Here is a 16,073-nt window from a genome sequence, read left to right on the forward strand (position 1 = left end):
TACAAAAGGGGACATTTTAGGAATAAGGCTGTCCTGTAATCTAAACATGGACCCAGCCAGAGATAGAGAAGTGGCTGACAGAGAAAGAGTGACTGGGAGAGGGAGAGGAAGAGGGAGAGGAAGAGGAGTACGTATGCATGGTGGGAGAAGACTGAGAGGAAGATCAAGAGCTGCAGTCTTAGATGAGATTATGGCTGCTATAATTGATCCTGTAATAAATCATGGTCTGTCAACGAGAGGCTGGTCTGAGAGGGCAGACAAATCTGCAACGCTCAACAGCGGCATCTATTGTAAGAAATTTCAGGCAAAACAACAGGTAAAATGTGCATTCTGCCGGACCAGAGGGGTGGATGTCCCGGGCCAGAGGGGTGGATGTCCCGGGCCAGAGGGGTGGATGTCCCGGGCCAGAGGGGTGGATGTCCCGGGCCAGAGGGGTGGATGTCCCGGGCCAGAGGGGTGGATGTCCCGGACCAGAGGGGTGGATGTCCCAGAGGGTGGATGTCCCGGGCCAGAGGGGTGGATGTCCCGGACCAGAGGGGTGGATGTCCCGGGCCAGAGGGGTGGATGTCCCGGGCCAGAGGGGACAACATCACAATGTGTGCAGCAATATCCTCTGATGGATTTCCGCTACACAAACCGCTAATTGGGCCGTACAACACTGAGCATCTCATTACATTCCTGGGTGACCTCTATGGAAGGGTTGGGCCGTACAACCCCGAGCGTCTCATTACATTCCTGGGTGACCTCTATGGAAGGGTTGGGCCGTACAACACCGAGCGTCTCATTACATTCCTGGGTGACCTCTATGGAAGGGTTGGGCCAGGTGAGGAAAGGGTTGCAGTGGGGCGAAATCGGACAACGTTTGTAATTGTATGGGACAATGTGGCATTTCACCACTCCTGCAGTCAGTGGTTTGCAGCCCATCCCAGGATGGGGTCACTTTTCCTCCTTCCTTACTCTCTATTCCTCATTCCCATAGAGGAATTATCTTCCTCCCACCTTACTCTCTATTCCTCATTCCCATGGAGGAATTATTCTCCTCCCACCTTACTCTCTATTCCTCATTCCCATAGAGGAATTATCTTCCTCCCACCTTACTCTCTATTCCTCATTCCCATGGAGGAATTATTCTCCTCCTTCCTTACTCTCTATTCCTCATTCCCATAGAGGAATTATCTTCCTCCCACCTTACTCTCTATTCCTCATTCCCATGGAGGAATTATTCTCCTCCCACCTTACTCTCTATTCCTCATTCCCATAGAGGAATTATCTTCCTCCCACCTTACTCTCTATTCCTCATTCCCATAGAGGAATTATCTTCCTCCCACCTTACTCTCTATTCCTCATTCCCATAGAGGAATTATTCTCCTCCCACCTTACTCTCTATTCCTCATTCCCATAGAGGAATTATCTTTCTCCCACCTTACTCTCCATTCCTCATTCCCATAGAGGAATTATGTTCCTCCCACCTTACTCTCTACTCCTCATTCCCATAGAGGAATTATCTTCCTCCCACCTTACTCTCTATTCCTCATTCCCATAGAGGAATTATGTTCCATTCCTCCCATTATGTTTCCCACCCCTCTATTCCTCATTCCCATAGAGGAATTATGTTCCTCCCACCTTACCCTCTATTCCTCATTCCCATAGAGGAATTATCTTCCTCCCACCTTACTCTCTATTCCTCATTCCCATAGAGGAATTATCTTCCTCCCACCTTACTCTCTATTCCTCATTCCCATAGAGGAATTATGTTCCTCCCACCTTACTCTCTATTCCTCATTCCCATAGAGGAATTATCTTCCTCCCACCTTACTCTCTATTCCTCATTCCCATAGAGGAATTATTCTCCTCCCACCTTACTCTCTATTCCTCATTCCCATAGAGGAATTATTCTCCTCCCACCTTACTCTCTATTCCTCATTCCCATAGAGGAATTATGTTCCTCCCACCTTACTCTCCATTCCTCATTCCCATAGAGGAATTATCTTCCTCCCACCTTACTCTCTATTCCTCATTCCCATAGAGGAATTATGTTCCTCCCACCTTACTCTCTATTCCTCATTCCCATAGAGGAATTATCTTCCTCCCACCTTACTCTCTATTCCTCATTCCCATAGAGGAATTATTCTCCTCCCACCTTACTCTCTATTCCTCATTCCCATAGAGGAATTATCTTCCTCCCACCTTACTCTCTATTCCTCATTCCCATAGTGGAATTATCTTCCTCCCACCTTACTCTCTATTCCTCATTCCCATAGAGGAATTATCTTCCTCCCACCTTACTCTCTATTCCTCATTCCCATAGAGGAATTATTCTCCTCCCACCTTACTCTCTATTCCTCATTCCCATAGAGGAATTATTCTCCTCCCACCTTACTCTCTATTCCTCATTCCCATAGAGGAATTATCTTTCTCCCACCTTACTCTCCATTCCTCATTCCCATAGAGGAATTATGTTCCTCCCACCTTACTCTCTACTCCTCATTCCCATAGAGGAATTATCTTCCTCCCACCTTACTCTCTATTCCTCATTCCCATAGAGGAATTATGTTCCTCCCACCTTACTCTCTATTCCTCATTCCCATAGAGGAATTATGTTCCTCCCACCTTACTCTCTATTCCTCATTCCCATAGAGGAATTATCTTCCTCCCACCTTACTCTCTATTCCTCATTCCCATAGAGGAATTATTCTCCTCCCACCTTACTCTCTATTCCTCATTCCCATAGAGGAATTATTCTCCTCCCACCTTACTCTCTATTCCTCATTCCCATAGAGGAATTATGTTCCTCCCACCTTACTCTCCATTCCTCATTCCCATAGAGGAATTATCTTCCTCCCACCTTACTCTCTATTCCTCATTCCCATAGTGGAATTATCTTCCTCCCACCTTACTCTCTATTCCTCATTCCCATAGAGGAATTATTCTCCTCCCACCTTACTCTCTATTCCTCATTCCCATAGAGGAATTATGTTCCTCCCACCTTACTCTCTATTCCTCATTCCCATAGAGGAATTATCTTCCTCCCACCTTACTCTCTATTCCTCATTCCCATGGAGGAATTATGTTCCTCCCACCTTACTCATTCCCTATTCCTCATTCCTCATTCCCATAGAGGAATTATTCTCCTCCCTATTCCTCACCTTACTCCCACCTTACTCTCTATTCCTCATTTCCATGGAGGAATTATCTTCCTCCCACCTTACTCTCTATTCCTCATTCCCATAGAGGAATTATTCTCCTCCCACCTTACTCTCTATTCCTCATTCCCATAGAGGAATTATTCTCCTCCCACCTTACTCTCTATTCCTCATTTCCATAGAGGAATTATCTTCCTCATGGAGGTGGAAGGTTTATGACCACCATCCACATGATCAAATGTCCCTCCTGGTCGCAATAAATGCTGGATGCCTGGACATATCTGCAGAAGATTGCCAGGGATGGACCAGACATGCCATAAGATTCTTTCCTAGGTGTATTGCCCAAGATGACATAAGATGTGACGTGGATGAGAACCTGTGGCCAAATGCAGAAGACAGGGTTGACTGGCATTGCTACTGTATCTGTATCGGTAGATGGTGTATATACAAATTATTGTATTTTGGAATCACTCAATGCCAAAAAATTACATAAAACCTATTGAAGCATATTGCATCATGTCTGATTCATTCCTGTAACATAAACTGCAGTGAATTCTAAACAGTAGAGAGGTGTCATTCTTGTTTGGTAAAGACATTTTTAAAAAGAAAACATTGTGTAACCTGTTGTTAGTGTTGTTTAGGTCATTGTTTTATGAGTGACAAAGTGTGCTTGTTGGGTGACAACCTTTGCTAGTGTTCTGGAAGAATGAGTTCATTTGAGACATGTATGAAGTGTTTTGGTCGTTTTAGTGCATTTTGGATGTGAAATGAACTGTTGTGCCAAGCAGAAAGTTTGTTAGGAGAACTGTGTAAAGAGTATTGAGAAATGGGTCCTAGCGATTGTAAATCACTGTGATTCAAAAGGATCTCTGTGGACCTCATAAAGATTTGTAATTTAATGTTTACACTGTATTACCTTTCGTTGTGGCATAAACACAACCAGTCAAATGTTTTCATCTGATTGTCAAACAGCCACTTCAAAAAGGACTCCTTTACTAGGCGATACCTGCTCACGTTCATCCACTAACAACACATCTCCAGCCTCCAAACACTGGTGAATGGAACGAGACATCTGTTAAAAACATCACAAAGTGTCAACACATCTCCAGCCTCCAAACACTGGTGAATAGAACGAGACATCTGTTAAAAACATCACAAAGTGTCATGCCATTTGACGAATGTCATTAGACCAGAATTTATGCGTCCACCGCTGTCACGCACGCCTCTCAGTGTCGGCCGCTCATCTCTGCCTCGGATAAATGTCCATGTTCTCGTCGAACCACATCGCATTTTGGAGCGCAGACTACACCACCTGTTAAAGTCCATTCGCTCGTGTGTCATGCCTATGACATCATAATCTAAAGTGATGTAATAGCCTACGGTTGTCTTGACATTTTGTTGTAATTATTGTGATTGGCTCATGTTTTACCGGTACGGAGTACCTCTACTATTTATTTTGCCGGGATGCAGTACTAGACAGTACTTACCTTCAACACTGACTCTACTACAGATCACTAAAGCTACATCATCTAGTTCTGTGAACCCTGACCTTCTGTTCGTTGAGCAGGAAGTTGGCCAGCTCGACGGCAGTCAGGTGGTCCTTCCTGTCGCTGTATCCCATGAGCAGCAGATACAGGTCCCGCCGCAGAGACATCATCTTATAAAACACACTGAACTCCTCAAATGTCAACGTGCCCTGTTGGTCATCCGAGTCCGCTTCCTGTGGGAAAGGGAAGTTATGTCACCATTAGAGAGAGTCTATATTGGTCAGGGGACCCTCTGTTCCAAACTGTGCCTTTACACCTCTTTTGTCTGTAACCATCTGGTATTTAAACACACAGCCATGGTGCCCTAACATGGATCAAACCACTCTAATAAACATCTGGTATTTAAACACATAGCCATGGTGCCCTAACATGGACCAAACCACTCTAATAAACATCTGGTATTTAAACACACAGCCATGGTGTCCTAACAGGGACCAAACCACTCTAATAAACATCTGGTATTTAAACACACAGCCATGGTGCCCTAACATGGACCAAACCACTCTAGTAAACATCTGGTATATAAACACATAGCCATGGTGCCCTAACATGGACCAAACCACTCTAATAAACATCTGGTATTTAAACACACAGCCATGGTGTCCTAACATGAACCAAACCACTCTAGTAAACATCTGGTATTTAAACACACAGCCATGGTGTCCTAACATGAACCAAACCACTCTAGTAAACATCTGGTATTTAAACACACAGCCATGGTGCCCTAACATGAACCAAACAACTCCAACGACATTGTCATGTGAGGACAGAAAAGGCGTTCTGACATGAACCAAACAACTCCAAGGACATTGTCATGTGAGGACAGAAAAGGCGTTCTGACATTGTCCTTGTTCGGTTTATACAACAATTCACTCCTGGCGGTGCCCTAAAAATAGTCTAAATAAAATAGTGGACTATAAACCAACTGTCTTATCTGACCCTCATGCTCAGCACTCGCAGGCACTTCTGTCATTTAAATCGCATAGGGCTACATCCTAAATGGCAACCTATTCCCTACATAGTGCACTAGTTTTGACCAGAGCCCTATGGGCCCATTATAAACCCGTGAGAGAAAACATTAGCTAAAGCTTTGGATCTTGGTTTGAAGGTGGGATTTGCTTCCAGGTACTAAGTACTACTGTCACAGTTGTCACTCTCTGGCTCGAGAAGACAGAAGACTGATGTTCTCTAAGTCTAACCACTAAACCTTGCCGTAGCCCCATCCTGGATGTAAATAAACACCTCCTAACTGCTCATCAATTGTCAGGTGAGGTTTAGTTAGAACGCATCCCTCCTCTCGTCTCTAGTCAGATAGTGTAGTGACAGATGACATGTATTTCACCTCTGACCCGTGACTGACCTGGAACATGTGTTTGACCTTCCTGCGGGGCAGGTTGACGTTCATCTTGTGCAGTAGCTGGTAGATCTCCTCCATGTTCAACAGACCATCCCCGTTCTTATCAGCCTCCTCAAACGTCTGCTTCATCCACCTACACGAGTTAAGGACACAGCCACGATGATGATGATGATGATGTGGTGTGTGTGTGTGTGTGTGTGTGTGTAGGAAGGGTGGGAGGCTTTTCAAAAACACAGCACCATATTTTGTCAGTCGTCAAATCCAGTCAGACCAGAACAACGCTCCAAGGCACACACACACACACACACACACACACTGCATTCAGCAGAAATATAAACACACACACACACACACACACACTGCATTCAGCAGAAATATAAACAAACACACACACACACACACACTGCATTCAGCAGACAGAGGAGGAAATGAAAAGAGGGAGAGCACTTTCTTTTTGGAAAGAACGGAAACAAAACAGAGAAACAAAGAAGATGTCAAAGAAGATGTCAAAGAAGAGGAACAAAGCAGAGAAACAAAGAAGATGTTAAAGAAGAGGAACAAATAAGAGGAACAAAGCAGAGAAACAAAGAAGATGTTAAAGAAGAGGAACAAAGAAGATGTCAAAGAAGAGGAACAAAGAAGATGTCAAATAAGAGGAACAAAGAAGATGTCAAAAAATATGTCAAGGAAGAGGAACAAAGAAGATGTCAAAGAAGATGTCAAAGAAGAGGAATAAAGAGGTGTCAAAGAAGAGGAACAAAGAAGATGTCAAAGCAGAGGAACAAAGAAGATGTCAAAGAAGATGTCAAAGAAGAGGAACAAAGAAGATGTCAAAGCAGAGGAACAAAGAAGATGTCAAAGAAGATGTCAAAGAAGAGGAACAAAGAAGATGTCAAAGCAGAGGAACAAAGAATATATTGAAGAACATGTCAAAGAATAGGAACAAGGAAGAGGATTTTACCTTTATTTAACTAGGCAAGTCAGTTAAGAACAAATTCTTATTTTCAATGACGGCCTAGGGTTAACTGCCTGTTCAGGGGCAGAACGACAGAACGACAGATTTGTACCTTTTCAGCTCGGGGATTTGAACTTGCAACCTTCCGGTTACTAGTCCAACGCTCTAACCGCTAGGCTACCCTGCCACCCCAAAGATGTCAAAGAATAGGAACAAGGAAGATGTCAAAGAAGAGGAACAAAGAAGATGTCAAAGAAGATGTCAAAGAAGAGCATAAAAGTGTGTCAGCCACTCAACAGATTGAACAATACTGGTTAGGCGTAAGGTAGGGACAGCAGGGTATGCGGTGTAATAAGGATATGTGTGTGTGTGTGTGTGTGTGTGTGCATGAGCGTGTTAGTCTTAAAAGGATATTGGTCATGTGTCCGTTGTCGTTTGGCCAGTGAGTCCTCGTCACTGATGCCAGCCATCAGGTATTGTAGTCCTGTCACCCAGGTCCGAGCCTCCTCAGTGTTAGAGGTCACCAGGTCCAGGGACTCCATGTGGTTGCCATGATAAACGGTGAAACAGCAGGCCGGGTCGAAACTGTTCTCCGCATGGCGGTGGAAGATGTCTGACTGACGGCCCTCCGTCACCTTGTACAGCGAATCAATAGTGACTGTAAGAGAAAGAGGGCGGGACAAGAAGAGAGAGAGAGAACCATTTAGAGTTAGGAGACAGAGCAAGAATCTGAATATTTCATAGCACTGAGATATCTTGGGAATACATTAAGTAGCTTTCCTTTGTGATCAAAATGGATGAAAACGAACAAAAGTCTGTTAGGAGACCAACAAGTAAAGCTTTTGATAACTGCTAGGGCGATGATAGTTTCCTCACTTCTTAAATAATGAATGAAGACATCAATGAGGAGAAGTTAGAGATAAACACGTAACCAGACAGACACTGCAGGCCAATTAACTGACTGGCATACCCTGAAGTCACAGCAGCACTACTGTAGTCAACAACATGGCTTCTGTTTGACTCTGATACTCAGCCAGGACACACCCTCTAGACAATGTCAGGACACACAGGGAGGGAGGGAGGGAGGGAAGGAAGGGGAGGGAGGGAGGGGGAGGGAGGGAGGGAGGGAGGGAGGGAGGGAGGGAGGGGGAGATGACACAACAGTGGTGGGCTTGATTACCAACAACAACGAAACATCCTACAGGGAGGAGGTGAGGGCCCTCGGAGTCTGGTGTCAGGAAAATAACCACTCATTCAATGTCAACAAAACAAAGGAGATGATTGTGAACTTCAGGATACAGCAGAGGGAGCACCCCCCTTTCCACATCGAAGGGGCAGTAGTGCAGTAGGTGGAAAGTTTAAGTTCCTCGGCGTACACATCACAGAAAAACTGAAATGGTCCACCCACACAGACAACTTGGTGAAGAGGAGGCTGAAGAAATTTGTCATGTCACCTAAAACCCTCACAAACTTCTACAGATGCACAATTGAGAGCATCCTGTCGGGCTGTATCACCGCCTGGTACGGAAACTGCTCCGGCCATAACCGTAAGGCTCTCCAGAGGGTAGTGCGGTCTGCACAACGCATCACCGAGGGCAAACTACCTGCCCTCCATGACACCTACAGCACCCAATGTCACAGGAAGGTCAAAAGGATCATCAAGGACAACAACTACACGAGCCACGACCTGTTCACTCCGCTATCATCCAGAAGGTGAGGTCAGTACAGGTGCATCAAAGCTGTGACCGTTTGAGACTGAAAAACAGATTTTATCTCAAGGCCATCAGACTGTAAAATAACCATCACTAACATGGAGAGGCTGATGCCAACATACAGACTCAAATCACTGGCCACTTTAATAAATGGATTTAACAATCTCTAGTCACTTTAAATAATGCCACTTTAATAATGTTTACATATCCAACTCTCTCATATGTATATACTGTATTTCATACCATCTATTGCATCTTGCCTATGCCACACGGCCATCGCTCATCCATATATATATATATATATGTACATATTCTTATTCCATCCCCTTACATTGTGTGTATAAGGTAGTCGTTGTGAATTTGTTGGATTACTTGTTAGATATTACTGCACTGTCGGAACTAGAAGCACATGCATTTCGCTACACTCACACTAACATCTGCTAACCATGTGTATGTGACCAATACAATTTGATTCGATTTGAATTGTCTATATTGCTCTGATGTTGCCTAATTGTTGTGTCTCTGTTATGGGAAGAGATAGCAGTTACGGGTGAGAGATGGCGTGTAGGAATCAGTAAAGTGTGTGTACTCACTCTTGGCCTTCTCGCTCTTGCGTGAGGGTCTCCATCGGATGCATGAGCGATGTTCGTCCAGGTAGAACAGTCTCACCAGCCCCTTGGAACCAGCCTTCAACTTCACCATCTGTGTCCCCGACTGCATGGCACTCATACATCGCTCCACTGCAGAGAGACAGAGACGCAAACACAGACGTCAATAGCGCATGACAAAAAAAACACTGAAGAGTCATTAATACTGCTAGAAGATTCTGATCTGGGCTGATCTGGGCTGAACTGGGATGATCTGGGATGATCTGGGCCAGAATCAGGATGGGAAACAGAATGAGGCTGACAAAACAAAGGGCTAGTTCACCTAGTTCCTCACAACCAGGTCTAGTTCACCTAGTTCCTCACCTAGTTCCTCACAACCAGGTCTAGTTCACCTAGTTCCTCACAGCCAGGTCTAGTTCACCTAGTTCCTCACCTAATCCTCACAACCAGATCTAGTTCACCTAGTTCCTCACCTAGTTCCTCACAACCAGGTCTAGTTCACCTAGCTCCTCACAACCAGGTCTAGTTGACCTAGTTCCTCACCTAGTTCCTCACAGCCAGGTCTAGTTCACCTAGTTCCTCACAACCAGGTCTAGTTCACCTAGTTCCTCACAACCAGAGCTAGTTCACCTAGTTCCTCAACTAGTTCCTCACAACCAGGTCTAGTTCACCTAGTTCCTCACAACCAGGTCTAGTTCACCTAGTTCCTCACAACCAGGTCTAGTTCACCTAGTTCCTCACCTAGTTCCTCACAACCAGGTCTAGTTCACCTAGTTCCTCACCTAGTTCCTCACAACCCGGTCTAGTTCACCTAGTTCCTCACAACCAGGTCTAGTTCACCTAGTTCCTCACAACCAGGTCTAGTTCACCTAGTTCCTCACCTAGTTCCTCACAGCCAGAGCTAGTTCACCTAGTTCCTCACAACCAGGTCTAGTTGACGTAGTTCCTCACAACCAGGTCTAGTTCACCTAGCTCCTCACAACCAGTTCAGAGAGAGAAAGAGAGAGAGAGAGAGAGAGAGAGAGAGAGAGAGAGAGAGAGAGGAGAGGGAGAGAGAGAGCTTTGACTATGTACAGACTCAGTGAACATAGCCTTGCTATTGAGAAAGAATGCCGTAGGCAGACATGGCTCTCAAGAGAAGACAGGCTATGTGCACACTGCCCACAATATGAGGTGGAAACTGAGCTGCACTTTCTAACCTCCTGCCCAATGTATGACCATATTAGAGAGACATATTTCCCTCAGATTACACAGATCCACAAAGAATTTGAAAACAAACCCAATTTTGATAAACTCCCATATCTACTGGGTGAAATACCACAGTGTGCCATCACAGCAGCAAGATTTGTGACCTGTTGCCACAAGAAAAGGTCAACAAGTGAAGAACAAACACCATTGTAAATAAAACCCAGATTTATGCTTATTTATTTTCCCTTGTGTACTTTAACCATTTGTACATTGTTACAACACCATATATATATAATATGACATTTGTAATGTCTTTATTGTTTTGAAACTTCTGTATGTGTAATGTTTACTGTTAATTTATATTGTTTATTTAACTTTGTATATTATCTACCTCACTTGCTTTGGCAATGTTAACATATGTTTCCCATGCCAATAAAGCCCCTTGAATTGAATTGAATTGAGAGAGAGAGAGAGAGAGAGAGAGAGAGAGAGAGAGAGAGAGAGAGAGACTGGGGATCAACACATAAATCTGATGCAACATTACTGTATTTTTCAGTAATCCACAACATCACTGTATTATTGAGTAATAACCACACATATGATCTCAGCATGATCAGACATTGACAGGGATGAGACACACACACAAACACACAAAAACGAACACACGCTCACAAACACACACACACACAGCCTCAACGGAGCGATCTGACATGGCTAGATGCCAAAAGAGTCAACTCCAAGTCAAGTAGGAGTAATTAAATTGGAGAAGCTTTTGAGTTGGTTGAGACAGTATAACAAGGAGTGAGCCATTAAAAACTCTTACGAATGGTTAATTCCCCTCTACGACCTACTGCAGTGCTCTGACACCATTCCTATTCACATGGCAAAAAAAACACTCAAGAGAGAGAAACACACATAAACACAAACTCACGCACAAACACACACACACACAAACACACACAAACCATGCATATGAAATGAACCTTTATTTTGTGATTGATTCGCCGTTAGAGAAGAGGGACCAGGAAACACATTACACACCCACTCTGTATATCAGAGACAGCCCACTGTAGTCCACACTACTGATCTAGTGTGGTAGAGACAGTCCACTGTAGTCCACACTACGGATCTAGTGTGGTAGAGACAGCCCACTACTGATCTAGTGTGGTAGAGACAGCCCACTGTAGTCCACACTACTGATCTAGTGTGGTAGAGACAGCCCACTGTAGTCCACACTACGGATCTAGTGTGGTAGAGACTGACTAGTGTGGTAGAGACAGCCCACTGTAGTCCACACGGATCTAGTGTGGTATCTGTAGTCACACTACGGATCTAGTGTGGTAGAGACAGTCCACTGTAGTCCACACTACTGATCTAGTGTGGTAGAGACAGTCCACTGTAGTCCACACTACTGATCTAGTGTGGTAGAGACAGTCCACTGTAGTCCACACTACTGATCTAGTGTGGTAGAGACAGCCCACTGTAGTCCACACTACTGATCTAGTGTGGTAGAGACAGTCCACTGTAGTCCACACTACTGGTCTAGTGTGGTAGAGACAGCCCACTGTAGTCCACACTACTGATCTAGTGTGGTAGAGACAGTCCACTGTAGTCCACACTACTGATCTAGTGTGGTAGAGAGACAGTCAGTCCACACTACTGATCTAGTGTGGTAGAGACAGTCCACACTACTGATCTAGTGTGTAGAGAGACAGTCCACACTACTGATCTAGTGTGGTAGAGACAGTCCACTGTAGTCCACACTACTGGTCTAGTGTGGTAGAGACAGTCCACACTACTGATCTAGTGTGGTAGAGACAGTCCACACTACTGATCTAGTGTGGTAGAGACAGTCCACACTACTGATCTAGTGTGGTAGAGACAGTCCACACTACTGATCTAGTGTGGTAGAGACAGTCCACACTACTGATCTAGTGTGGTAGAGACAGTCCACACTACTGGTCTAGTGTGGTAGAGACAGTCCACACTACTGATCTCGTGTGGTAGAGACAGTCCACACTACTGATCTAGTGTGGTAGAGACAGTCCACTGTAGTCCACACTACTGGTCTAGTGTGGTAGAGACAGTCCACACTACTGGTCTAGTGTGGTAGAGACAGTCCACACTACTGATCTAGTGTGGTAGAGACAGTCCACTGTAGTCCACACTACTGATCTAGTGTGGTAGAGACAGCCCACTGTAGTCCACACTACTGATCTAGTGTGGTAGAGACAGTCCACACTACTGATCTAGTGTGGTAGAGACAGTCCACACTACTGATCTAGTGTGGTAGAGACAGTCCACACTACTGATCTAGTGTGGTAGAGACAGTCCACACTACTGATCTAGTGTGGTAGAGACAGTCCACACTACTGATCTAGTGTGGTAGAGACAGTCCACACTACTGATCTAGTGTGGTAGAGACAGTCCACACTACTGGTCTAGTGTGGTAGAGACAGTCCACACTACTGATCTAGTGTGGTAGAGACAGTCCACACTACTGATCTAGTGTGGTAGAGACAGTCCACTGTAGTCCACACTACTGGTCTAGTGTGGTAGAGACAGTCCACACTACTGATCTAGTGTGGTAGAGACAGTCCACTGTAGTCCACACTACTGATCTAGTGTGACAAAGATCCATTTACAGCTTCACTGATGTCAGCAGAAGAACAGGAACCAAACCCACTAAATCATTCTGGGATGTAATAATCCCATTACTGGGTTACCTTTACCGCTCTCGTTCTGGTGTGTGTGTGTGTGTGTGTGTGTGTGTGTGTGTGTGTGTGTGTTTGTGTATGTGTTTTGTGTGTGTGTGCATTTGTGCTTTCACAAACACTCTCACACACACTCTCACACACAGTCTCACAAACACACTCTCACTCACACACACACACTCACACACACACACACTCTCTCACACACACTCTCACACAAACGTGTCAGTTGGTATAACATCTTCAAAGTGCACATCGGAATCACATAAGAAAGATGCATCCTGGAGTTGCATGTTCTGTTAAGATGAATAACCATAATGTAAATGTGATTTCTGTCATTCTGAGCACCGTGGGTGGATGCCCTAATCTGGTTAAGCACCCAATGCATATTCCTAACGGAAACCCTGACAAACACACAAACTCACACACTCCACAGTGGATAACATTCTCCGCATACACTCCCCAGTGGATAACATTCTCCACATACACTCCACAGTGGATAACATTCTCCACATACACTCCACAGTGGATAACATTCTCCACATACACTCCACAGTAGATAACATTCTCTGCATACACTCCACAGTGGATAACACTCCACAGTAGATAACATTCTCCACATACACTCCACAGTGGATAACATTCTCCACATACACTCCCCAGTGGATAACATTCTCCACATACACTCCACAGTGGATAACATTCTCCACATACACTCCCCAGTGGATAACATTCTCCACATACACTCCCCAGTGGATAACATTCTCTGCATACACTCCACAGTAGATAACATTCTCCACATACACTCCACAGTGGATAACATTCTCCACATACACTCCACAGTGGATAACATTCTCTGCATACACTCCCGAGTAGATAACATTCTCCACATACACTCCCCAGTCTATATTCTCCATTCATTTCAGACATATCTATGGCATCTACCAGATCTTTATATAGACGAGGCCCCCCTCGTCTACCCCCCCCCTCGTTTAACCACACCCCCTCCTCTAACCACACACCCCTCCTCTAACCACACCCCCTCCTCTAACCACACCCCCTCCTCTAACGACCCCAGTCCTCTAACCACCCCAGTCCTCTAACCACCTCCCCTCCTCTAACCACACCCCCTGAACTAACCACCCCCTCCACTAACCACCCCCTCCTCTAATCACACCCCTCATCTAACCACAACCCTCATCTAACAACACACCCCTCGTCTAACCACACCCCCTCGTCTAAACACACCTCTCCTCTAACCACACCCCTTCTCTAACCACCCCCCTCCTCCACTGTTACTCCTATCTCCATGACTCAGTCACTGTTACTCCTATCTCCATGACTCAGTCACTGTTACTGCTATCCCCAGGACAGGACTCAGTCACTGTTACTCCTATCCCAATGACTCAGTCACTGTTACTGCTATCCCCAGGACTCATTCACTGTTACTGCTATCCCAATGACTCAGTCACTGTTACTGCTATCCCAATGACTCAGTCACTGTTACTGCTATCCCAATGACTCAGTCACTGTTACTGCTATCCCAATGACTCAGTCACTGTTACTGCTAACCCCAGGACTCAGTCACTGTTACTGCTAACCCCAGGACTCAGTCACTGTTACTGCTATCCCCAGGACTCAGTCACTGTTACTGCTAACCCCAGGACTCAGTCACTGTTACTGCTAACCCCAGGACTCAGTCACTGTTACTGCTATCCCCAGGACTCAGTCACTGTTAGTGCAATCCCCAGGACTCAGTCACTGTTACTGCTAACCCCAGGACTCAGTCACTGTTACTGCTATCCCCAGGACTCAGTAACTGTTACTGCTATCCCCAGGACTCAGTAACTGTTACTGCTATCCCCAGGACTCAGTCACTGTTACTGCAATCCCCAGGACTCAGTCACTGTTACTGCTATCCCCATGACTCAGTAACTGTTACTGCTATCCCCTTTACCAGACAGGAACCCGGGGGAGGAATACCAACAATGAGACAATTGACTATTTCACCCCAGTGAATACTGACAAAGCTGAATACCAAACATTGTGTGTGTGTGTGTGTGTGTGTGTGTGTGTGTGTGTGTGTGTGTGTGTGTACCCTGATCATCTCTGTCGGCATATACAAAAGAGTTCAGATCAAAGCTGTGTTGTATCACTGAGGCCCAGGCCAATCAAACACTGTATAATTGGGTCAATGAGAGATGGGGCTCTGTGATGGCCCAATGAACAAAGGCTGCCTCCATCGCCCTCAGAACTTACCGAACACTACAGGACAAGACAGGACAAGACAGGACAAGACAGAACTGGAGTGAACAAGACAGGACAAGACAGGACAAGACAGGACAAGACAGAACTGGAGTGAACAAGACAGGACAAGACAGGACAAGACAGGACAAGACAGAACTGGAGTGAACAAGACAGGACAAGACAGGACAGGACAGAACTGGAGTGAACAAGACAGGACAAGACAGGACAAGACAGGACAAGACAGGACAGGACAGAACTGGAGTGAACAAGACAGGACAAGACAGCACAGGACAGGACAGAACTGGAGTGAACAAGATAGGACAAGACAAGACAGGACAGGACAGGACAGGACAGAACTGGAGTGAACAAGACAGGACAGGACAAGACAGGACAAGACAGGACAAGACAGAACTGGAGTGAACAAGACAGGACAAGACAGGACAAGACAGGACAGGACAGGACAGAACTGGAGTGAACAAGACAGGACAAGACAGGAAAAGACAGAACTGGACAAGACAGGACAGGATAAGACAGGACAAGACAGAACTGGAGTGAACAAGACAGGACAAGACAGGACAAGACAGGACAAGACAATACAAGAC

The 16,073-nt window shown here is 45.3% G+C and overlaps 1 protein-coding gene across 1 annotated transcript in view; it reads right to left on the reverse strand.

The window, feature by feature from the left end:
* Positions 1-16,073, reverse strand: part of plch1 (phospholipase C, eta 1) — a 183,717-nt gene that overhangs the window by 63,973 nt on the left and 103,671 nt on the right. Inside the window, 4 exon segments of the mRNA XM_065024227.1 lie at positions 4,693-4,863; positions 6,051-6,180; positions 7,417-7,660; positions 9,308-9,454. Coding sequence (XP_064880299.1) covers positions 4,693-4,863; positions 6,051-6,180; positions 7,417-7,660; positions 9,308-9,454 — 692 coding nt within the window.

The sequence above is a fragment of the Oncorhynchus nerka genome, linkage group LG11, assembly GCF_034236695.1.
Source record: "Oncorhynchus nerka isolate Pitt River linkage group LG11, Oner_Uvic_2.0, whole genome shotgun sequence".
NCBI lineage: Eukaryota > Metazoa > Chordata > Actinopteri > Salmoniformes > Salmonidae > Oncorhynchus > Oncorhynchus nerka.